Source organism: Beta vulgaris, chromosome 8 (genome assembly GCF_026745355.1).
Source record: "Beta vulgaris subsp. vulgaris cultivar EL10 chromosome 8, EL10.2, whole genome shotgun sequence".
Lineage (NCBI taxonomy): Eukaryota > Viridiplantae > Streptophyta > Magnoliopsida > Caryophyllales > Amaranthaceae > Beta > Beta vulgaris.
Genome location: NC_079209.1, coordinates 52,267,825 through 52,293,106, shown reverse-complemented (window position 1 = coordinate 52,293,106; position 25,282 = coordinate 52,267,825). Strand labels below are relative to the sequence as shown.

Below are 25,282 nucleotides of genomic sequence, written 5' to 3'. Positions count from 1 at the left end.
AGTGTTTAATTACAAGACATGAAAAATTGTAATGGGAGAAGCCAGAGAAAGACAAGTTGTTATAGACCATTCATTTTTATAAATTCTATTTTTATGTAATTTTATTATTTTTTTGGTAATTTTGAGGTATGTATATTATTTCTTCTTGTTAAGACTATTATACAAACTTATTGAGACAACATTCACATTCTATCTTTTTGTTGCCAATCTTTTTCAACAATGTTGTTGGGTCACAGTTTTGTGTTGAGTATACTTTTGTCCATTTTTGCGCTACTTTGGGAGCCGCGGCTTATCAGAAAGGATTACATGGATGATGGACGATGGTCTTCAGAGTCCAAAGTGTGGATGCCACGTGGATATGTATCTAATTCCGTTAGTAATGTGATAAATCACGCATTATAATCAAAACTAGTATTTTGGGTCCGTACGATGCTTCGGGTAATTACAATAATAAAATAAGTATATTACGGTTTTTTACTATATATCTTTGATAAAAAAATTACACCATATACCCTTTCAAGTTTCAAAATTTACCATATACCCTTCACTTTTCAAAAAATACACCCACTTACCTTTAATGACTAACAGCGTTAATGTCCGTTAGTCATTAGCCCTTAATCCCTTCCTAACCCAAGTTAACTAACCTAAATCCTAACCCCCTCTAGCCTAATTAATCCTAAACCCTACACTAATGGCCTAATCGTCTCCCCTCTAACCCTAAACCTATCCTAACCACACACCCCTCACCCCTCACCCCTCACCCACCCCAGCCGCAACCCCCTTCCCCCACCCCAACCGCAACCCCCTTCCCTTTTCCCGACAACCCTACCCCCTCCCCTTTCCCCAACAACCCCACCCCCTATCCGCTCCCGCGCAACCACCACACCCTGAACCCAACACCCCAACGCCACCACACCAACGAGAAACGCCACCACACCTTGAACCCTTCCTCATACCACAACAAGTCGAAGTTGGAAAAACATAGACCGGCAATTTCCCCCCCTCCACATCCCCCTTCCCTTTCTAAAAACAGAGACCGACGAGCGAAATAGAGGAGAGCTTCAAACAACAGAGGTGCGTTTCCGGCGAAACAGAGGAGAGAATCAGGTGGGGTGGGGTCCGACAAAATAGAGGAGAGAATCTGGTGGGGTGCAGTGGGAAAATCAGTGGTGGTGGGGTGCCAAAATCCGATTGGGTGGGGGTCACAGGTGCGAAAATCCGGTGGGGTAGGGTGGGGGAGCGGGGTGGGGGCTGGCGAGGTTGCAGGGGTGGGGGTGGAGGGCTGGCAAGGTTGCAACTGGGGTGGTGGGGGTGGTAGGATGGTAGGCTGGTAGGGCTAGGGTTGTTGGGGGGTGGTGGGCTAGGGGTGGGTGGTGGGCTTTTAGGGTTAGTTAGGTTTTTAGGATTTGTTATTGTTTTAGGGTTATTTAGGGTTTAGGGTAGTTAATTAGGATTAGGAGAGAATTATGGCCTAATGACTAACGGAAGTCTAACACCGTTAGTCAAAAGGATAAATTGATGTATTTTTCGAAAAGTGAGGGGTATACGATGAATTTGGAAAGTTGAAAGGTATACGGTGCAAAAAAAAAATTGTCAAGGGTAGTATATGCTGAAAAAAGGAATATATTATTACTAAAAATTGGGGATAAAAATAATAATGTTAATGGAATTGGGTAAGAGGATGTTATTACCTTAATAAAAGTATATATTAGAGATCAAAAGGCTTTGTTTATGTCTTCATAGTTACATATATATAGTTATAAGACTTTATTACATTTTACTATGAAACATTAAACATTGAAATAGTAGTGGATTGGTGATTAAACTCTCACATTTTATTTCAAAGGTCGTGTGTTCGAATCCTAGTAGCTTCACATTATTGTTAATATTATTAATGAGATCATAAACATGTATTAGAAGTTTGAGTAGAGTGTCACATGACATCGTTACTTTGATAGAAACGCCTTTAAATATATTTAAGATGTCTAACCGTCAACTCAAATTGGGTGTGATAAAGTCTTTCATCTTATATTTGTATAGATGTCTAAACGTCAATTCAAATTGGGTGTGATAAAGTCTTTCATCTTATCTATCAAGGAAAAAATTAATGAATCACTATAAGGTTTATAAGAAAGAGTTCGAGCGTTCAAATGGATGTATGTGGAATTGTACGTATCATATAAAATGGTATGTGTCATGTACAATCTTATGACTGCAATGGAGTTAACAATATGACCGTAGTTTAACATTGATTGTCCCTTAGAAAAAGTATCTATCACTATATATATATATATATATATACACGTGTGCGTGTGTATGTATGTATTTATCTAATTATTACGTATGTATATATGACTTTTTGTATTTTTAAATTTTTATAATGGGAAGGTTAAAAAGAAAAGTTAGGAGACCCTCCTCACGAGTGGTACCCCTAATGCATCGTTTACAAGAATAGAACTAAAAGTGAAGTTATAACAAGGATTAATTTGGAAGTAATTGTCAACTAAATGCCCTACATTGGGCGACCCAATATGTTGTCCGCTTTGCTTCCCGATGTGAGACGAATTAAAACGCTGGAGAAGAACGGAGGTAACTTTGATGATGTGATCAATTTGCCACAGTGTGCCCCAGATCCCTTAAGAGCATTAATAACAAGAACTCAATGAGAATATTCTGAATATCTTGTTGGAGTGCTAGAAGGACACCTCTTTGAAGAGTTCCACAAACACACGGACATTGCCAAGGTTGAAGGTGTCCGCAAGAATAAGATTTCCTTGGTGATCTTGAAGAACTACTCTAGTCGCTGCTGAAGAAAGCTTGACTGAACCGTCAAAATTGAGTTTGACGGTTTGAAAGGGAGGTGGCTGCCACGCCACGAAGATGTGAGAAGAGGGGGGAAAGGAAGGAGGTGGAGCTCCCGTTGGGGGAGAACCCGTCTGGATGCTTGAATCAAAAGAGGTATGAGTATACCATTCATTGAATCCAAATAAGGCTTTAAAGAAAACCCTTGTGGATTGGAGTTCCACTGTTGGTTATTGAATACAATAGAGTTTCTTTCTTTCCAAATGTGCCAGAAGAGCCATACGATTTTTTTAACAAGATGCTTATTGTTTTTAAGTTTACTTAGGGTGCAAAGAACAGGTTCTAGAGTAATTAAGAGAGAATTTTAGCCAAGTAGTGACTTAAGACACAGTCCATAAAGGGGTCGTAATGGAACACAGAAAGAAAAGATGGTTGATTAACTCATCTTGAGAAAGGCATAATGGGAAATGACTCATGGGAATGATATTGGGGCATCGCAATTGCCGAACTGGAATGTTGTTGTGGCATATTTGCCATAAGAAGAGAATAATCTTTGGGGGGAGGTCAAGCCTCCAAATCCTTTTGTATTGCCAAGGTTCTGTGTCTTGAATATTGTGAGCTAGCCATGTAGCGGACTTAAAGGTGAATTTCCCACTTGGGTTAGGACCCCAAATAGGGGTGTCATCCATGTGTGTGGAGGGAAGAGAAATTCCTTTAATTGTATTGACAACATATGTCAGGAGAAAATTAAGTAATTTTATCATGTTCCACGTGGAGTTTGGTATAATAAAATCACTTGCCCTAATATCCTTATTAAAAAGTGCGGGGAAAATTTTTAACGTATGTGCTAGCGGTTCATTAGAAACCCAATTATCAGCCCAAAGAGGATATTTTTTCCATCCCCAATTTCCAGCTTGCAAAGGATTTCTCTTTGAGCTAAAATTTTTCGCCATATATGTTAATCTTTTGCCTTAGGGGAGTAGTTAAAAAATGATCGGTTAGAAAGATACGTGGCTTTCATTACTAGAATCTAAAGATTTTCGGGTTCAGAGATAATCTTCCATCCGAATTTGGCTAGGAAAGCTTGATTTAGAGGATAAGTTTTCTAGTCCGTAGGCCTCCTTGGGCCTTAGGTTTGCAAACAATACTCCAAGCAATAAGAGGTGCACTATTTTTATCTTTATATTGTTTCCAGAAAAATTTTCGGTGAAGCGTATCAATGAATTTACAAGTATCCTACAGTTTGTTATTATAAACAAAGATGAATACATAGGTGGACATCTCTCGAAGTACCTACACTCAAAGTACCTACACTCAAAGTACCTACACTATTACTATTACAGTTCAATTTGTCTTCTAGATAGAGTTTATTACAATTCGAGGGAAGGTTGGACAAAATACAAATGTTATGAAAACTACTAGCCTTCATATGCACGCGTTGCGTGCGTTAATTTCAAAATTTGTTATTCTATTAGATACTTCATTCGTACTTTATTTATGATTAAACTTAAATGAGAAAAATTCAACAGTTAGATGAATTTAGATATATAAATTCGCTAATGTAAAAAAAATAAAAACGTTGTGAGTGATTGTTAACATTAAGTTTTTGTGAATGAATATTGAACAGAAAGAACAAGAATAATGAGTTGGTTTAACTGAATTAAAGAGTATCAAAGGTAGTGAATGTTCAGACTTTTTATGTGCACGTTATGTATGCCATCTTTTTTTATAAGGTATATATATTTTGTCCATTTAATTTTTGATTGAAATATTTGATGCATATACCATTTTAAACTTGTTTTAAATGGCAAGTTGGAATGAAAATTTTTAAATGATTTGCTTTTGTAATTTTTTTCATTTCATTAATTAGATCGTTAAGGGTATTTTAGTCACTTCAAAAGAGGACACCACACCTCCTCCCTTGACTTATATAATAGAGATATGTTCTGATCTCTCTTTAGCCATTCTTGCCAAATAATCCGCTAGTTTATTTGCTCCCCTTCCTTTATGCATAACCATAGAATCTCCCTATGCGCAAAGAATTGCCTTGCATTAAGATGATAGATCATGAGAGAAATTATTGCTAACGTCATGCTCATGGTCGGTGAATAATCTAAATTTTTTTTTTTTTTTTTTGGGTACAAGAGTGAAGTTAGGGCACCCTTCTCTCAAGGGAGAAACCTAACGAATCCAGAAGAACAATTTTTTGAAGATGGGGATCGGTGGAGGAGTCGAAGTCCATTGTGGCAGCAGAACTGGTATGGCCTTTTTTTGAAAGAATATCTGCTACTCGATTTGCTTCCCTAAAAATATGATTGATGGTATAGAATCTGAATTGACTTAGCAGTTGGTGTATATCTTCAATGAGAGTTTGTATGATCCAGGGGCAAGCATATTGTCCTTGCAATATTCTTATAACCACTTGGTTATCTCCTTCAATGTATAATTCTTTTATATCCCTTTGGAGGGCGAGAAGGAGTCCATTCCTTAAACCCCATGTTTCTGCAACCAGTGCCGAGGTTTGTCCAAATCGATATACTTGTGCTCCCACAATATGTCCAGTAGAGTCTCTAATAACTACACCAGCAGCAGCTGAAGGGCCATTAACTGATCCATCAAAATTTAATTTATGATACCCGACGGGAGGTGGTTTCCAGTAGACTGCAATTGATTTTTGGAACCTGCAAGGAGGAAAATGGGAAATAGTAAAAGAAAAGTCCATCATATTTCGTGCGTTCCATTCTGAATGCATATGCCACGCTCTGTAATAAATTCGATTGAAATTAATAGCATTGTTTTCAAATACTATTAAATTACGTTCCTTCCAAATACTCCAGATATTATAACAAAAAATTTGTAATGCTTTTGGATAAGATTGGATATCAGCAAGGCTTTGAGTGAGCTCCCGTGGAACTATGTTATGTATCTTTTGTTTTATCCTTTGTGAATTCCAATATTGAGAAATGGATGGACAGGAGAAGAAAAGATGGTCAATTGTTTCAGTAGCGTGCTTACAGAACGGACAGAGGTTTTCATTAGTGATTTGTCGTTGCTGTAATGTAGATTTTAGTGGAAGTCCATTTTGTAAACATTGCCATAGGAATATCTGGATTTTTGGTGCTATATCGATTTTCCATATCCAGTTGAATTGCCATGGAATAGTATCTGGAGTGATGCCATGAGCTAGCCAGGTAGCCGTTTTAACGGAAAAATTTTCTGAACTAGTCAATCCCCAGCAGGGTTGATCAGGGGTAGGGGAGTTAGGGATAGGAATACCTAATATCATGTGGACAATATGCGGTGGCACTAAGTCATTTAGGAGCAAAATATTCCATTGATTTGTAGGCAGTATGACCTGATTTACTGTGAGTTCTAAATTAGCAATAGAAGCTATACTGAGATCTAATAGTTGAATGAGACTCTGGTTGGCACACCAGTTATCTATCCAGAAGAAGATATTTGTACCATTGCCAACTTTCCAACGAATTCCTTTTCTTAGGAGTTCTCGTGATTGAAGGATAGCTTTCCAAATCTGAGAGTCATTCGGCTTTGCTTTATATTCAAAGAAGGACGTATTTCGAAGATATTTTTTACGCATAACGGTAGGCCAAAGAGATTGATGATCATGAAGGATTCTCCAGCCCATTTTGGCTATGTAAGCTTCGATAGTATGTGTCATTTTTCAAAAATTTAAGCCTCCATATTTTTTTGGCCGACAAATTTTTGTCCATGATATTAAAGGCAGTCCTGTGGAATTGGCAGAAGAGCGCCAAAAAAACTTCCGGTTGATACTATCAATTGAATTGCATATTTTTTTTGGCATTTGAGTTGTGGCCATAAGGTATGCTGGGGTTGATTCTAGGTGACTTTGGATAAGAACCGATTTTCCCGCTTTCGAAAGACACTGATTGTGCCAGGTGTTTATTTTATTATCAACTTTTTGAACTAGATGTTGGAAATCATTAGTCATTGGTTTATAACTTGAGAAGATAACTCCCAAGTATCTCCCTAAGACAGCCTTTGGGGTCATATTGAAGATACCCGCGATAGTTCTTTGTCTAGAATTGGGTATGTGCTTCGAGAACATGATTGATGATTTATGGAAATTCACCAGTTGTCCTGAATTATTACAGAAATTTTCTAAGATGTTCTTTATGCGGTTGGCAGTAGTTATATTGGCCTTACAAAAAAGTAGCCCATCGTTAGCAAAAAATAAGCCTGGAATTGTCTCGGCATGTGGCGCAAGTTTAATTCCGATTCCTGATTTTGGGGATTTTGATTCAATATCTAGTTTTCTACAGAGGACATCCATACATAGAATAAAGAGATATGGCGATAATGGGTCTCCTTGGCGAATGCCGCGAGAGGGTTTGAATATAGTAGTAGTATCCTGATTTATGACTATTGAGTAGGAGACTGTGGTTACACATTGCATAACCCATTTTATCCATTGACGATGAAAACCATAGCTTTGTAGGACTTGGTGTAAAAAATCCCATTCTATCCGGTCGTATGCTTTTTCCATATCTAGTTTAAGTGCGAACCATCCCCTTTTACTTTTAGATTTATTAAAAATATTCAGAATCTCTTGAACAATTAGGACATTATCATGGATTAATCTTCCAGGAGTGAAAGCGTTTTGGAAGGGACTAATAATTTTAACTAGTATTGGTCGTAAGCTTTCAACTAATATTTTGGAGATGACTTTATAAAGTGTTGTGCATAGACTAATTGGTCTAAATTGATTCTGTTTTTCAAGATTAGTCACTTTTGGGATCAACGTAATTAATGTATGATTAATACTGCGAAGAAAGAACCCATGATTGAAAAAATCATGAATTGCTTTACAAATATCCGGTCCTACAATATCCCAGTATCTTTGGAAAAATTTAGATCCAAATCCATCAGATCCTGGTGATTTAGAAGGATCTATGCTAAAAATCGCTTCTCGAATTTCTTTGTCAGTTATTGGTAATGTTAATTGGCAATTATCAGTATCAGAGACTATAGAAGAGATATTAGGTAAGGATATAGATCGAGGATAACGGTGAGCAGATTGAAATCGTTCTTGAAATTCATAATTAAATGCGTTTTGAATGTCTGATCGGGATTCAACCCAGTGATTTAATTGATTTTTTATTCGGAGAATTTGTTGTCGTTTAAATTTAGTTGTTATTTTAGAATGGAAGAACGAAGTGTTTCGATCTCCTTTGGTCAGCCATTGTTTTCGAGAGTACTTACCCCAATATTTTTGGGTAAATGCTAGTAGGCGTTCTCTTTGTCTTACTAAGCGGTCTAAGTGTTGTTCAATGTGAGGATTATTTAGATATTGTATCAATTGCTGTTGGACATTTATCAGCCGAGTGTGATTTTGGTCGAGCTTTTTGTGAATGTGGGTGTAATTTTTCGATGCCCAGCTTTTGAGATCTTCTTTAATGAATTGAAGATTTCTAGTTATATTATAAAAATGCGAATGGGAATGCTTTCGGTGCCAATGTTTGAGTATAATTTTTTCCGTAATAGGATCATTAGTCCAAGCGTTTTGGAATCTGAATCTGGGTTTCTTGTGATGTTGTATTCGTTGAGTTTGTAATATCATAGGAGCATGGTCTAAACAAGTGTAAGCATCATAGTGAACAAAAGCATTCTGATAATAAGCTGCCCACATAGGGGATGTTATACAGCGATCAAGTTTTTCATATATATATTGATTATTTAGCCTCCTTTTCCAGGAGAACGTGTGGGGTTGGCTAGGAATATCTTGTGCCTGGCAATTTATCATGAAATCTTGAAGGATTTGGCACCTTGATAGGGTGGCACAAGCCCCCCCTTTTTTATCACTGATGTGTAGGAGTTCATTAAAATCTCCAATTAGGCACCAAGGGAGGTGACAGTTTGTAAAAAAATTTGTTACTTCTGCCCAGAAAAGTCTTTTATCATTATTTTGGGCAGGGGCATATAAACCAGTCAGCCAAAAGGAAAATTGTGAGATTTTGTGTCGAACCAGGAAGTGTGCCAACCGAGCTGATGAAGGTTGCGGTGAAATTAGATAGGATTCATTTTTCCATAATATCCAAATTCCACCACTATGTCCTATTGGGTCTATAATACATATATCTTCAAACCCCAATGTGGTCATGATTTTATGTCGGTTTAATTGTGAACTCATTGTTTCAATTATGATCAACATATCAGGTTTATATTTTCGCGTGAGAAAAAGGAGCTCACTAATTACATTACGTTTTTTTGCACCTTGAATATTCCAACTAACAATTTTTATGATAATTTTTTATTTGCGAATTTAAGTAATGTTTGTCATAAATATGCGGTCAATATGTTTTGGTCATACTTAAAAAGTAGCTGTTTCTAATATAGAATTTTGGTAATTCTATCATTTTCCTTGTAATTGTCATTGTCACTTTTATATTGCTTAGGCAATTTGTAGCTCTATCATTTTGCACCCAATAGTAAAATGCAACCTTTTGAAGGATGACAACTGTCCAGTAGGCAAATTTTGTGAAAGTCAAATGAACAAACTTTGGTACTGCTCGCTGTTGTGTGAAATAATCGATCCATTTATGTACATATTTTTGGGGTAAGGGGAGATTTATATCTCTCCTGATCCAACACGTATTCGTAATAAGAATGACAATCATCAGCGTGGTTGAAAATGGTACCTGTTTTGCATAGTCAGTAAACGTCCAGTGCAGTGGTGCAAAGTAGATTTTGGCCCAGAATGTTTTCAAAGATAGCAATTTGCAAAGACTTGCAAGTCTATGGCGGGCATCATAAGATGCTGGGCAAGGCTTGAGCCTATCCCAAGTATTTCCATTCCATATCCAGACACTAGTGTTGCACCAAAATTTGCATTGATATATATAGCTATCAGTTATACACAATGTACTATTGTTTGTACTATTTATATAAGCTGAATAAAAAACATACAACCAGATTATGTACCAAGTAATGGTCTTTCCATGACATAGAATGTAGCATTTCAACTGTCCAGACCTGTATGAAAGGTTGGTAGTCCATTTAGGTTGTAAAATTGATGACCGTTGAAGTAGTTGCAGCATCCTTTGTCCTGCTAGCATTACATATTTACAAGTTTGACAATATTCATATAACTTCCATAACCATGACTTAAGGATATCATATATAAATGAATCATGAGTCAGATCAACAAGAGGTGCCCACAATGAATAGAAAATTCTGTTTGTGACTATAATTAAAATACTAGCATACGCATTGCTTATGATAATCTTAATTGAATTTAGCCATCTTGTATAACAATGTAAGACCACATAATTAAATTCTTTTGCTAATATGTAGTACTTGAGGGGAGTTTCTGAACAGAAGTAGATAATTCTACCCATCTTATATAACTTGACATCTTTCTTCATTACAAAAGGATAGGCAGAGGATAGTTTAAGATATGTATCTATTACATGATTACTTAGCATATAAGTAGTATCTAATTGAAAAGAAACAGCTTTAGTACAAGGCAACAGTGATTTATTTGCCATGTATGGCCTACTTTTGATTGGCCTAGCACGGGTTAGCCACAAAAAAATACATGATTGGAGTGTCATTTGAGCTGCATTATTTTTTCTTTATTTGCTTTGATGAAGCTGAGTCAGCCTCATCTTCAGTTCTGCGCCGCTTGGAAGAGTCAGAGGATATAGACATCTCTTTGTGTGGACCTAAGGCGTCAAAAAATAATTTGTCCGCCTCTGATAGTTCACGAGCAAGGGCTAAGTCTGAGATAGAAGGGCTAACATGGGGTATGTTGGATCCATACTCATTTAGCGTAGGTGGAAATTTAATGGGCGGGATGGATGTTTCCAAAATCTGGAGTACCTCCGCAACTTGAGGATCGGCTTCATCAATAGTTTCTGTTGCTAAGAGGGAGTCCACATCCTTGTCATTAAACAGATGGGGGGGCTTGGTGGTTGGGGGGGTTCAGTAATTTTCTCTGTTTTTTCTTTAGGTGGTGTAGGTTGATTTTCTGTGGATTGGGTGGTCTCTCTGACTTCATGAGCAACATCTTTTTTGGGTTCAGGAGGAGGGGGTTTAAAAAAAGAACTTTTTGCCTTTGTATTCTTTGTTGCAGTTGGGTTTCGACTTTTTCGCTTCGGCAGGACCTTAATCCACCTGCCGCTTGATTCACCTGCTTCAGTCTTAGCTTGATTTTCTTTAGGTTGGGAGGTTGTACTTGATGAATTAATAGAGCTAGCCTGAAGTTTATCAACCACAAGCTGAAGGGTATGGTTTGCTTTTTCCTTGCAGGAATCTAAAGTGTGTTCTTCAGCACCACATAGAGGGCATACTTCTAACATTCCTTCATATGTGAGAAATATTTCTCTAGTTTGTCCATGTAGATTCACTAGCAATGATCCAGGGACCGTATTTAAGACTTTTACATCTACACAAACCCGAGCATAGCGTGCTCGTGTTCGTGATAGTGTAAAATCATCAGATTCTAATTATAGGACCCACAGGTTTAAGCAAGCATGAGAGGCACTTATTAGACCAAAATTCAAGAGGCAAAAGATTAAGACGTACCCAGATTGCTAGAGTGTGGATTTGAAATGTGAAAGGGTTGAAAGCAGGTTGCCAAGCAAAAAGGGCTAAGATTAGACCTTGAACATACCAGGGCCTATTATTCCAGATTGATAGTTTATCTTCATTATTAACAAACTTAAACATAATCCATCCGTTGCCCATATCCACAAAAGTAACATGGCCTTTGAGCATGTTCCATTCTCTACGAAGTTTAGCTGTCACTACTGAAACCGGAATAGAGTCACCAAAAGGCTTGCCTAGGAGGCAAGAGACTGACAGATCATTTACCAGAGAGGGGTCAGGTTCCGAGTTTGGAGATTGATGAGAACTCCCAGCCACTCCTTCTTTCATGGGAAGTTTAGAAGTGTCAGCTGGAGAAGGATTATTGATAGTGGCATTAACATGTTCAGGTGAGATAGGGGCAGCAGAAGGGATATTGTTAAGTCCCACATTTGTGCCTGGTAGTGTATGGTGTTTCGAAGAGGAGGTGGGGTCCTGGGGTGGGCTATTATTTCTAGGTGCATCGGAATTTCCACCCTCACCATCTGGTGGTGAGGAGTTGATAGGAAGATTGGAACGTGAAAAAGATCGGACAATATCCGCATAATTTGAGATTTTTTCTGATTGATTAGAAGAAGACATAAACAACAGACTATTTAGTTCAGTGAAGGAAGGAGGAAGGCTGAATATTTGGCTTGTGAGGGAACCTAATTTTAAAAAGTTCCAATTTATAGAGTCATAGATTGGTGAACTGAATTCCAACCAAAATACAATTGTGCAGAAATTAACATTGATCATGGAATAGAAGTATAATCTAATAGTGACAACACACCAAAAGCAAGAGAAACAGGACACTAATCCAAGTCTATTTCTCGACACGTTGCATTTTATTGAGTAAATCTGTGCAATTAAAATTAAAATAAGAAAAAAGAGAGGAAAACTTATCTGAAAAAGTTTTTGCCCATGGAGCTCCAGCAACTGGTTTGAAATGGAGATGAAGCCTTCCGTGTCCTTTCGCTTAGCTAACTTAATAAGATCCATTTGAGATCCGCGCTTCACTTCGATGGTTCGCATTTGATTCATCCGGGTTGAAATAATTTTCACCCGTAAATGTTTCACATAATTGAATCTATTTTGTGCAAGAATTTTTCTAATTTTGGTCGAATTTTTGACAATAACACACCAAAGTGATTCACAGGTGTCGATTAATTTGCAAAAGGTTTTTTTGGGTTGTTGACGTGCCATTGTTATGGAGCTTTGGTATTTACAGAGTGTTTGAGCTACATCTATGGGGTTTAGTAGGGGCATTTTGTTGTAGTTGTTGGATGATGGGACATAAAGGAGGTGGGTGATACCAAGCTAATGGAGAGCTTTTCTCTCTCTTCATTTCTCTCTCTAAATTTGCCGCAATGCTATTTCACGGATGTATTCATCTAAATCATGAATAATTAGGGCTTTCTTTGTCTCTCTGTTTTCTCCGGTGAATAATCTAAATGGCAATAGTACAATCAATAGCTATAAAGCAATGTTACCAATTTTTTTTTCCTTTATCTATTTAAATGCTAGTAAAATGACTTGAACCTCAGCCTCAAATGCATAGAAAATAAAAGTGAAAGTATGAAAGTCTTAAAATTAATTTCCATAATTCTCTCAAAAAAAATTGATTTCCACAATGATCTCTACATATAGCAACGATATGGGCCTATATTGTACCCAAATAAAAAGAACCATCAATATTGATTTTCAGATAGTGTGGAGGAGGAGGGGACCACGAAAGAGGGATGAGGGTGTTGGGAGCTTGACCCACTTTAGGTTATGAGTGAAAAACTATTCAGCAGCAGCCCAACTAGAGTTGGTATCCAATGGGACATGTTTTCTTTTGAAAAGTCCAAGAGCTACGTTTGAGGCTTGAGCCACAAGCACCATAGTCCGTATAATAATGAAGATGAAGAGAGCATTAGAAGGAAGACATTTGATGGTGGTTTTTATTCTAGCCATGATTTTAGGAAATTTGGGTGTTAACGTTGATGTTCGTCTTCTTCCAACTTTCAGTGGAAATACATTTACGACAAGTGACTTTTTGCTATAAAAAGATATAGCTTGAAATGATTCTAAAGGACCCAAAATAGGATAAAAAGGACTAAAATGTAGATCTTCAACGATAAGTGATTTTTCTAAGTTGGATCACTATCCAACTTTCCCACGACCTGCATATCCGGGTACTCGAAAAACGACTACCCGATTATGAACACTCATAAGTCCTTCACGGTGTAAAATAGTCTTACAAAAAAGTAAGATACATTAATTAAATCTTGATAGCAATGAAACTACCGATTATAACCTAAACACAAAATGGCTTAATATGATCTTAAATAATAAGTGACAAAAAAGGACCTAAAATGGACTAAAATGATCTTCACTTGGCAATCATAACTACAACCGTCAATCCGTAAAGAGAATTTTTAGTGATATGTATCATATTATCGCTAGTTTATGATAGTTCATATAAAATTACACCACTAAAATGCGTAATATATTACTGTCAATCTTCTATTAACAAAACGAGGGGTGGTGAATTGGGAAGGAAGGCCAGGTGTTGCGTGGCGTGGGATGGAGCATGAGTGTCTTGGGTGGTGGGTACTGGGTAGGGATGGAATTGGTCGGGTCGGGGTGATCCAACCAGACATAGACTTGTAAATATTAAGTTCAACCTAGAATCCCCTTAGACCCATACGATTTGGAAAAACTGAGGCCTTACCAGATCCATTGGGTTTGGCGGATCCTAGGTCCAAACAGGTCTCAAGATTATTAGAAGCTTACATTGTTTTTTTAACCCGCGAGTTTTTAAGCTTGTTTTTTTAGTTATTAAATGATAAAAGATATAAAAAAAATATATATAGTTTAATTCTTCTACAAAATATTCTAAACTAAAACATTCGCAATAAGTTGGCTTGAGTCCCAATCGACAGACGACAAAGTGAGAAGTATAGGGATCGAGGATTTGAGTTACTTGACACAAAGTTGTATAAAAAACTAAAAATACAAATGTTAGAGTGAAAAGTCTCATTGCTCTTTATATATTTTGTATTATAATATATAAATATATATTTAATATATAAAAAGATAATAGATATGTGAGTCGGGTATGTGTATAAATCTATCATATCTAATTTTTAACACCCATACCTAGATGATCCAATGGGTCTCAAATTTGTATATCCAAACCCTTTAAAATGGGTCAGGTCCAATCGCTTTTGGGGCTGGCCCTTAGTTCATGCTCATCCCTGGTGGTGGGGGGTGGTTAGGCTAAGGGTGGCTAGCCAATACTTTTTTTATTTATAAAGGTAAGGAGAAAAGAAGGTTAGGAGACCCTCCGCATGAGGGGAGATCCAACCTTATCGTTTACAATAATAAGGTGAAGAGCAAATTGAAGACAAAAGAAGAACCAAGGTTGAAAGCTGCAGCTTTATGAAGATGTCCATCATGAATCCCTAATGATAATACTTGATGTAGCATAAGTACCACGAACCGAGCCGTCGAAGTTGAGTTCGAAAAAGATGGTGGGAGGTGGCTACCAAGCAACAAGGATGAAAGAAGGATACACTGGAGTGGAAGGAGGAAGAGAAGAATGAGAAAACAGGGAGACAAATGAGATGTAGATGTCAACTGCATTCCTAAGTCTCCATTTTGGATTATGCAGAATCTTGTAAACATTAAGAAAAGCGTTATGAAAGATAATATAATTTCTTCTTTCCATTAACTCCAAATAAGAAAGACAAATTTAATAGTGGAAAACCTATCATGTCTAATTTTAGAAAAAGTATTTAAAATAGTAGGTCGATGTAAGGTGTGAGGTATCCAATGAAGATCTTGAATCTGCCAACGGAGATTGAGATGAGTAAATTCCTCAAAGAGATAATCCAAAGACTCCTTGTAAGTGTTACAAATACCACAGTGGTTAAGAGGAAGTATGTTGTGTTTAGCAAGAATAGCTCTAACCCTAAGATTGTGCTCACAAATTTGCCACACGAAAATTTTAAGTTTAGATGGAATATTAATTTTTCGGATCCAGCGATGGGGCCATTTTTCGGGATTTGAAGTGAGATTATGTTTTAACCAGTAAGCTGATTCGACTGTAAATAAACCTGAATAGCTAGGACCTCAAATAGGCTCTTTCAGGAGGGGGTTTGGGCGGAATGAGGATACCTTTGATACAATTGATAATGGGGTCAGGTAGCAAAAGTTTTAGCTTATCAATGTTCCAAAATCTGTTGGGGAGAATGAATTCATTTAGATGAAGATTATGATAAACCTGATTATGTGATAATTTTAGTTTTTTCATTATATTTTCGTCTAAACACCAGTTGTGAAGCCAAAAAAGAATTTGTAGGCCATCACATATTTTTCACCTAATACCTTTATGCAGAATAGATCTTTGAAGTAGTTTTTTTTTCCAAAAGGAGGAATCTTGTGGATTGGGTTTATAATTAAAGAAGGGTTGACCTTTTAGATATTTTCTCTAATCAGTTTTACGCAAAAAATTAGTATAGGTTATGTAAGTATTTTCCAACCTAACTTTGCTATTAAAGCTTTATTTATGGGTAAAGTTTTTATAACGCCAATGCCATCATGCCATTTAGGAGTGCAAATTTTATCCCACGCAATAAGCGAAGTTGCATTTTTCTCTTTACTTTGTCGCTAGAAAAAAATGTGAAGGATATCAATGGATTTAGCTAAATCTGGAGGGAATATGGTGGAGGCACAAGTCTAAGATGGTAGAGATTCAAGATTACTCTGAATGAGGGTGAGCCTGTCAGCTTTGAAAAAGGAACCAGACTCCCAAAGATTAATCCTTTGAGCAGTCTTTTGAACAATATGAGCGAGGTCAGCCCCAACTTGTACTTGCTTGTTATGCATGACAAATCCTTCATTTTTTTGTAATACAAATAACTTAAACTTTAATTCGAGCAGCTTATTACGGTCTATCTTTGTATATTAAGAGATTAATTAATAGACACTCTATATCTAGGTGATTAAACAAACTTATTTAATTGATGAGATTTTTTTGTCAACAAAGTTATTTTGTTATTGGATGTGCAATCATATTATGGTGTGTTGCGTTTACCTTATTTTCAGTTATTAGAAGAAAAATAAATTCAAGTAATTTAATATAAGTTCGACGGATATACTGAATTGTATGAATATGTACAATGTACTTTTTTGGGGGGTCTCCCCACTGAGGACCCCATGGTAAGATAAAGGATCTTGCTAGACCGAAACCTCTTATAGGTTAACCCGATCTGTATTTACGGGCATATACTTTAAGAGTGGAGCGAACGATAAGGGAAAACCCTTTCTCAAAGTGCTCCTAATAGGGATCGAACCCCTAACATTAAGGTTAGTTGGAAGGTTCTTTACTTACCACTAGGCCAAACTAAGCTTGGTGTGTACAATGTACTTGTATCTATATCCATATTTAGATACGAGAAAGTATTATCCCATATATGATACTGGACAACTTGTCTCATATCATACATTTTTGTAATTTTACTAGCAACTTGATACAATACAATATAATATAACATTTTTGGTATGATAAGATAAAAACAAGTCTGCCACAACAGTCATGGTGTTCGCGCTACTCTTGTGAATAGAAATATTATTCCTTTTAGTCAATTTGCTTTATGTAACCATCAAGATGAGAACTTGGATCATCTTTTTTTGTTTTGTGACCGTCTCACACCCTTATGGCATTTGTTAGAACTAAAAAAATGGATCTCTCTTACTCTACATGAACTTCTCTTAGCGTCTATCTTGAAATTAAGACAAGACAAAACTTACATGGTCAAATATGTTTATCTTATATGGAGTATCTGGAAAGAAAGAAATGACATAATCTTCATAATGCTTCTCTAAATATCTATAGGATCATTCATAAAGCCAAATTTGTATTTTCAGGATGAAAATTGAGAAATATAGTGGACCACTGCTTTTCTTCAGGCTCCCCGTTTCTTCACTATTCTGTTGCTCCTTCCATCCCGATGTTCCCATCCTCCATCCTTGTAGCTTGGAAGCCACATCCCAACCCCTTCTTCGAACTCAATTTCGCTGGTTCGGTTCGTGTAAATTCAGCAGCATCATGTGTTATTATCATGGATCCTCTTGGTGCTCTCCACAAACATGTTGCCTTCAACCTTGGTTTTGCCGAAGTCTTCATTTCTGATGCCTATGCGCTCCATCAAGGAATTCGTATCGCAATTCAAAACAACATTTAGTACCTTCTCATCGAAGGAGATAATCTCTCGGTCATCGATTCAGTTAAAGATCTCTGGACTCCCCATTGGTAGATTGCTCATATTATCAAAGATATTCAAGTCCTATTACTTTGTTTCAATTCATGGAATATCTGTCCTATCTACCGGGAAGCAAATAAAGAATCAGATTGGATAGCCAATATGGGTTATTTAATCGATTCTTAGTTTATTATAGATAGTTGTACTAATTCAACTCTTTTTTCTATTCTTGTAAACGATAAGGTTGGAACTTCACTCGTGCATAGGATCTCCTAACCTTATTTTTCCTTACCTATATTAAAAAAAAGATGTAAACAAGATATGATGTAGTAGTCAATCGATACGTAAGATTGTGTCAAGATATAATATACTAGTTATCTAATATATCAACTAAATTTCACCAAATCCCAAACAAAAAAAATATAAAAAATAATAGTTTTTTGTAAAACTTATATTTTTTCTATATTAATTGTTATCAGCAATACCATAATATTGGACAATTAAATTGTTCAATATCTGGTATGAGAATATTAGTGCTCATTTAGATATAGACATACAATATAAAAGTTCAGAAAACATCTTTAGGCTAACTCTGGTTGAAAAATAAGAGCAAATTTTGGCGTAACATATCTTCTGTGTGTTTTTTTTTTTTTTATACCATTTTCAGCTTGCTTTGTGGAGGTGGTGGGGGAAATAACCTCACCATACATGGAAACTCACCTTGTGACTTTGAGGTTATAAGTTTGAACCTCACTACCTTACTTGGACTTTGAACTTTGAAGTAGGAATTTTCTTAATCATTTCCTATTCTCAAGCGTTAACTTGTATAATCAGACTGATTAAACCTCCAATAAGTGCTAGTTCAATAGAGTCGTTGTTCCTAGTTCTTCTTACCAAAGGTTCATAGCGGGGATCCCAAAAAAAAATACTACTGGCGTAGTGGCATAGACGCATAGTCATAGATCGTCAACACTGAACACTGAGCTTCCAAACAAATTGCTAAAACCTTGAAAAACCCTAACCATGGCGGTAATCCAATCCCAAACCCAACAACACCACAACTTCCAAATCCATCGTTTCCCACAATCAAAATACATCGACGCAGTTCGTTGGCTACCTCCATTTTCCGCCTTCGACAAATTCGTCGTTTTGTCTCTCTTCGACCCTGATTCTTCTTCTTCCGCCGTTGAAATCCACTCTCTCGAATTCACAAACTCCCAAAACCCTAAATCCATTCTCTCTCCTCTCTCATCCTCCCCTTCTCTCTCTAGAACCTCCTCTCTCAAAACCTCTCAATCCCTCATTGCCTTCTCCACTTTCTCAGGCTCCCTCAGCTTTCTCTCTCCTAATTACTCTTCTTCCGGCGAAGTTTCCCTCAATTCATCCCTCTTTTTGCAGGACAATGATTTTCACATTGGACCCATTTCGTGTATTGACGTTTTGGAGAGAGAATGTGTGAGTGTTGGAGAAGATGGGAGGGTGAATTTGGTGAATTTTGGGGGTGGAAAGGCGAATCATAGGCGGGTTTTCGACAGCAATGGGCTCGTTTCGTATACCGCCGTAAAATGGGCGTCTCCCATGGAGTTTGCCACGGGTGGATTGGGGTGTAGTCTTCAGTGGTGGGATCAGAGGAGGAAGCCTGGTGAGCCTGCATTGCAGTTTAAGAATAATTGGTGAGAAAATGTCGTACATTGAATTTTAAATTTTGGATTGTGCTTATGATAATGTTGTTCTTGATCATTGGTGATTGGCATTTTGGTATGAATAAGTGTTACATGTACTTGCAATTGAGTGATTGGCTAGCTCTAGCTCTAGCTCTAGCTCTTTAGACATGTAGTGTGTATTAATTTGCATTTTGATCAACTATTTAGTGTTAATAAAGTGTCTTCTCTGCTGTCAGCTGTGAGGTTCTTTTGATCTAAATAAGAAATGGAAACCCGCTTTAATTAATAGTTTAGAACTAGAAAGTGCTAGGTGAGGGCAAGTTACTTGAGGTTACATATAAATTAGCTAGGGTCAAATTCTGTCGGCTTTTGGAGGAAAACATATTGTGTTGATGTGTTTGCGATTGTTGTCAAATAATGAGAAGTTTTGGGTTTCTAGTGTAAATAAACATGTAGGGTCTCTAACATGGGCAAGCTTCAAGTGTCTAGATTTTGGAAAGCATGAATTATAAAGGATGCCTTAATCATCACTCTCTAATTTATGAGAAGTGAAGATTAGTTGGATGAGTTGGAAAGATATCTAAGTGCGAGGGATATGATAATATCGGATTTATCAGAAGTTTGTTATATTCGATGCTGTAACGCTGAAACTGTAGTTAGAAATGCCTAACTGGTGTTATTCGTTTTCTAATGAACTGTGATAGAAGAATTGGCAAGGAACCGGCAATAGAGTGGATTTGTTCATTTCATAACAAAGAGAATAGAGTTATTAGATAGTAAGTTTATATAAAACTTAGAATTTTTTTTGACAGAGATAATATTGCAGGCCTCAAAAAGCTGCTTCTGGAGTTGTGCATTCCATCGATATTCATCCATCAAGGAAGCACACCTGTATGGTAAGATGGTCTCTTCTAATGTTGTTGGTGCCACAAAGTCTTCTTCTTGACTTCACATACTTTTGCCTTATATGCCGTGCAATACCATTAAGTAGACACCTCTACGATTTGGATGTAGGTGATGCGTCTTTTTTTTTCTTTTAGCTGAGGGGTGGGGTTCACTCGACGAATCTTACATGATCCCCCATGATTATGTTTTTCCTTACTTAATATAATACAAGATTGTCAAAGTAAAATGTATTAATAGTGTCAAAAGTCTGTGGTAGAACTAAAAAGGAATGAAGGAAGTAGATTAGTGTGTGGGTGGAGTTAATAGGTTGAGTGGGACTCATTAGGTGGGGGATTTAGGGGGTTAATGATGCTAATAATTGCGCGGGAGGAGTTAGTGGGGGTAGGTGAGACCCACCAGGTGAGCTGTGAGGCAGTTGGGGGGGTGGGGGTAAAATCTAGGCTATAAAAGGAAATGTTTCATAGGGGAACAGCAAATTGGAGCGGAATAGATTGTAAAGTGGAAACATCACTATGGAACGAAAGGAGTAACATAAGTATATGATTGGTTTTTTTTATATTCTGATTTGGAGCAGATTGGCTGTTGGCTTATGTCTTGCTGGATGTTACTCTTCAGTAGCTTCTAGATCCATCTTTCTACTCTTGACAATTTTTGAAATTAACGTACTATGTAGAATTTATATCTTCACCCTTAGGTTGCAGCCCATGTGAACGGTACAGTTTGATTGTTGCCACTTGTCAGCTTATGTGCGGAAGCTTTGGCAACTTGCTTATGTCTCCTTTCTTTAGCTTTCCTTCTGCTTGGCCTCTGCCTTTATGTCTGGCTGCTTGTAAACTTAGCTTCCGCAGACCACAGGATGACCTCCATTTCTTTGTGACCCCATTATGGCTGTGGTTAATGTGTTTCCCTGTTGCGGTTAATGTGTTGCCCTGTTGCAGTTTGGGAATAGAATTCTGATTAATATGAAGAGACATAAGTCGGAAGTAGTTTATGTGAAGCTTATGGTAAAGCTGCAAGTCTCTAAGATTCATTATGTTGAGTGAGGGTTGCATTGATTGGATGGAGAGATGGCAGAATTGTGAAGAGGAGAGTAACTTTCTCTTCACTTGTTTCAACTTTATGAGAAAACACAAAAGAGCCATGAATTAATAATGATCAAGGAAAAGGGAAAAAGCTTACAATGGCACTAACAGCTAGTTGTTTCGGCTTCATGTTTAGATCTCCTCCGTCAAGCATGCTTGGAAGTTGGAATTTGCAGATGAAAAAAATTTGTACATCTTTCAGAATCTTTCTTTTCTTGATCTCATTGAAGGCACTTGAGATTCAAATTTGTATACAGTGATCTATGTATAAAGTAACAAGTGTTGAGGGAACCTTTGTTCTATTATTTTTGTTTCTTATCTGATAATGTTTGAAGGCAGGGGGATCTTCTGGTACTGTGTTTGCTTGGGACCTAAGGTGGCCACAACAACCAATTATTCTTTCTGGAGTTGGGATTGGGGAGCGACCAGCCAATCCTATTTCAGAAAGTGAAGTATGGGAGGTGCAGTTTGACTGTCACTTAGAGTCGTCAAATATTGCCAGTATGAGTGCATCAAGGGTGCTACCTGTAATGATGTGCTCTGAAGAAGGGATTCTTGCTGTTCTTGAACCAGGTACACAATGAATTTTCTGAGATATAGTCATTGGCATGTTATACAGTTATACTGGTCAGTGGTCAATTACTTTCTTCTTTTTCATTTTATGTGAGATGATATTGGCTTATTACTTATTCATTCCTTCCAATCTCTTATACCAATTCTCACCTTCTCACTTTAAAATCTCACAGCTAAAATATTGCAGCATGTTCTTCTCTTGAATTCTCGCATGTAAAAGTGAATCTTCTAGAGCTCAGGGATGCATGCTAATATTCCATTGTTTTGTCCCTAAACAGCAGACCACATTTCTATCATAATCTATCTGAAATCAATCATTTACTTTATTGATAAGTTAAATTTCAAGCTTTTACATATTTGGATAGGAAGATTTGGAGGGAAAGGGAGGGAAAGAGAAAGTCAGAGATTTATGCTCTCTTGTTTGGATATCGCACAGGGAGGGGGACGGGAAAAGAATTGGAGGATCCATTTTCGCCCCCTTCAATAAATCAAATCCCTCCACAGTTGGAAATATTTGGATGGAAATGGGAGCTCACTCTTTCCCTCCCCTCACCTCCCTATCTCTTCTCTCATTTTCACTCCCCTCCCTTTCCCTCCGGTCTCTAAACAAAGTGATAACTAACATAAAGAACAACTCCTCTAATGCTAAGTTGGTGGAAGTTTTACGATCGATTTTCCAAATACGACCTATGTTCTTTTTTAATCGACACAGTTTGACTTTCACGTTTACCAACACATAACTTTGACCAGTAATATTTTAATCATCAATAATCTAACAAGAGCCCACATGCATATCTTTTTGGTTGTGCATATAAATCGCAAATGATGGTAAAAAAAACTCAAAGTTGAGTTTGTGAATAGTGTCAAAGTACAAAGTGGTTAAATTTAAAGATAACTGTTGGACTTTAGCTTAATTAGATACCTATGCTGCAGCGTTTTTCAAAATTATATCTGTGATATTTCCTTGTAGAAATGGTAGCATGTACCTTTTTTTCTTAGGTCCAGAATAGAACTGCTTACTTACTTGTGCTAATAATAATAAGTTCAGTATAAACCTATTAGTGTTAGTTGTTCACTTTTGACCAGTAACAAATTTTCCGAGTCTGATTTTACGTGTACAGTATCATGAGGAGCTATTTCAAAATTAACGTTTTTCTTGTAACTGCATTTAGGAAATTTGTTCCTTAAAAATAATGATTTTTTTTTTCAGTTCTTTAAAAATAATCCTCAATCAAAATGTGGCCTATTATTGAGGGAGGGAAGATGAGTTCATCAGTCATGAGTTGTCTTGTCTCTTTCTGCAGTAGACAGCGAATAACTAAGAAGTGATGAGCATGAGAAACATAAGATCTCGGGAATTTATTAACAAGTAACAACTCACCAGGAAAAAACTAGAATAATTTAACATCCTAAATGTTCCATAAGATAGAAGCTTTGTGGTGTTAATTTTGATATTTTTCACAAGTAGGAAAGGCTCTTGATCCTTCAACCAAGTTCTGAATTTCCGCTGCATGTGTTAGGTGCTGAACCAATTGAACTCTTGGAAGAACCCTGCGCTATCAACAGCTTTGACATTGACAAGCAAAACTACTCTGTAAGTATTTGGTTAAATATGAGTACAATTTAAAGATACATCGCACAAATAAAAGCTAGTAATTCAGCCTAATGATCTATATTTTGACCTGCAGGATATCATATGCAGCTTGGAATGGGAATCTATTGCTATAATATCAAGGTCTTAATATATGGAAGAGGGTAGTTATCAGAAAGAGTGAAAGAAAAGCTTGTTCAATATGGCCAACTTGGATTTGATAAGAAGTGTTGATGAGAAATGGTTGTCCAATATGGCCAACTTGAAAACAGTTAAGTAATCCATCACAACGTGCACTTCAGATATGATACAAAGCTCCAAATCAATTGAATACATACAATAGGGTTTGTATGCTTTTGTATTCCATAACGACGACTGTGGAATTGTCCACCCAAGGCCATGACTGGGGGTATCGTGCTCTATTCTGCTGGACAGGGAGTTCGATGTAGCTTTTGCTTGTAACTCTATCGCGTTGTATGTAAACTTAAGACGTGAAATGTAATTGATGAGGATAGCTTAAGGTTTCACATGAATAGGATCTAAGGAGAATTTTTCGTCTCATCTGTGGAATGCAATTTTTGAGCCCTTTTTCTCTCTGGTCTGATTTACAATATGTGGTTATTTTATTCCCAATGTTGAACTAGTTATTCAATGTCTACTTGGTGTTAGATTAATTACTAGTTCTTGATTCAAGAGGTCTGGTGTTCATGTTCATCTCCTCACTTTTGCTTACTTTAATTCCTCCAAGAATCTCAATATTGCTTTTTGAAAGTTGTGAAATCTTGATTATGGAACAAGGAAAAAGAGCAAAATAGATGTGATGGAAGATAATGAGCAATATTTTAAAATTAGGTAGGGAAAATGTACATGTGATGGAATACTATATAATTGTTTATTAAGGAGAAAGATAAATAGAATGATTTGTTAATTGTGATCTTGTCCCAACTCAAAAAGAAAGAAAATAAGCAAAGTATTTTGAGACATTAGACAATGTTAAGTGAATGTATTGACATCAAGGGAGTATATAATAGATATTTCAACATTTTAAACAATGTGAATATCAAAATCACTTAATTAATTAATTATTCCAATCAAAAAATTATTTTTTCCATTACTTGATTATTAACATGGGCACACATAGGGGTGTTATTAAGGCAAATTGAGTTTGAAATCGGGGTTGATTAGCCACCCACAATATTGGTATCTGAGCTTAAGTCAAAACTCGAACTTTTAAATTTTCAAGTTTAAATTATATTGAAAATTGACTAGAGTTTAAAAAATCAACCAAGTGAATAGTCTTTATTAATCTCTTTACCAATATGTGCAAATTTTGCTATTAAATCCACTTTAAATCGTAAAATACATTAGTTACAATCAATTTTTTTTTTCATTCTTAAATAATAGAACACTTATTTGAAAAAACTCTTACATAACATAGAAAAACATTTCATCTATTTCAAAACCGGAGTCTATCCACAAACTCTCTAATCTAAATTAGCAATACTTAACTAAAAAAATATAGCCAAGCTCGAATAATTTGCGAGGCAGCCACTCACTACTCACTAACACCCCTAGATGGCTAGAAGTTAGGCTATGTTCGGTTCACCTTATTTTTGCTTATTTCAGATCTAATCAGATCAGATCAGATCAGAAAAAATAAGTTCAGATCAGATCTGTCAGTTTTTAAACTTATTTTTACTATTAAATATCTTTCATTACATATTAGTAAAAATTATAATAATTGAATATTAATAAAGTACTCATTGAGACGAATCAAACAAGACCTCACATGACTATGTTTATTCT

At 36.6% G+C, this 25,282-nt stretch overlaps 1 protein-coding gene across 1 annotated transcript; it reads left to right on the top strand.

Moving 5' to 3' along the window:
* Positions 1-18,559: 18,559 nt before the first annotated feature.
* On the top strand, positions 18,560-24,072 carry LOC104901878 (nuclear pore complex protein NUP43). Its single transcript, XM_019251367.3, has 5 exons — positions 18,560-19,333; positions 20,151-20,220; positions 21,648-21,885; positions 23,406-23,479; positions 23,574-24,072. Exons 1-5 carry the CDS (start codon positions 18,684-18,686, stop codon positions 23,625-23,627), a joined length of 1,086 nt encoding a protein of 361 aa, XP_019106912.2. The 5' UTR covers positions 18,560-18,683; the 3' UTR covers positions 23,628-24,072.
* Positions 24,073-25,282: the final 1,210 nt, after the last annotated feature.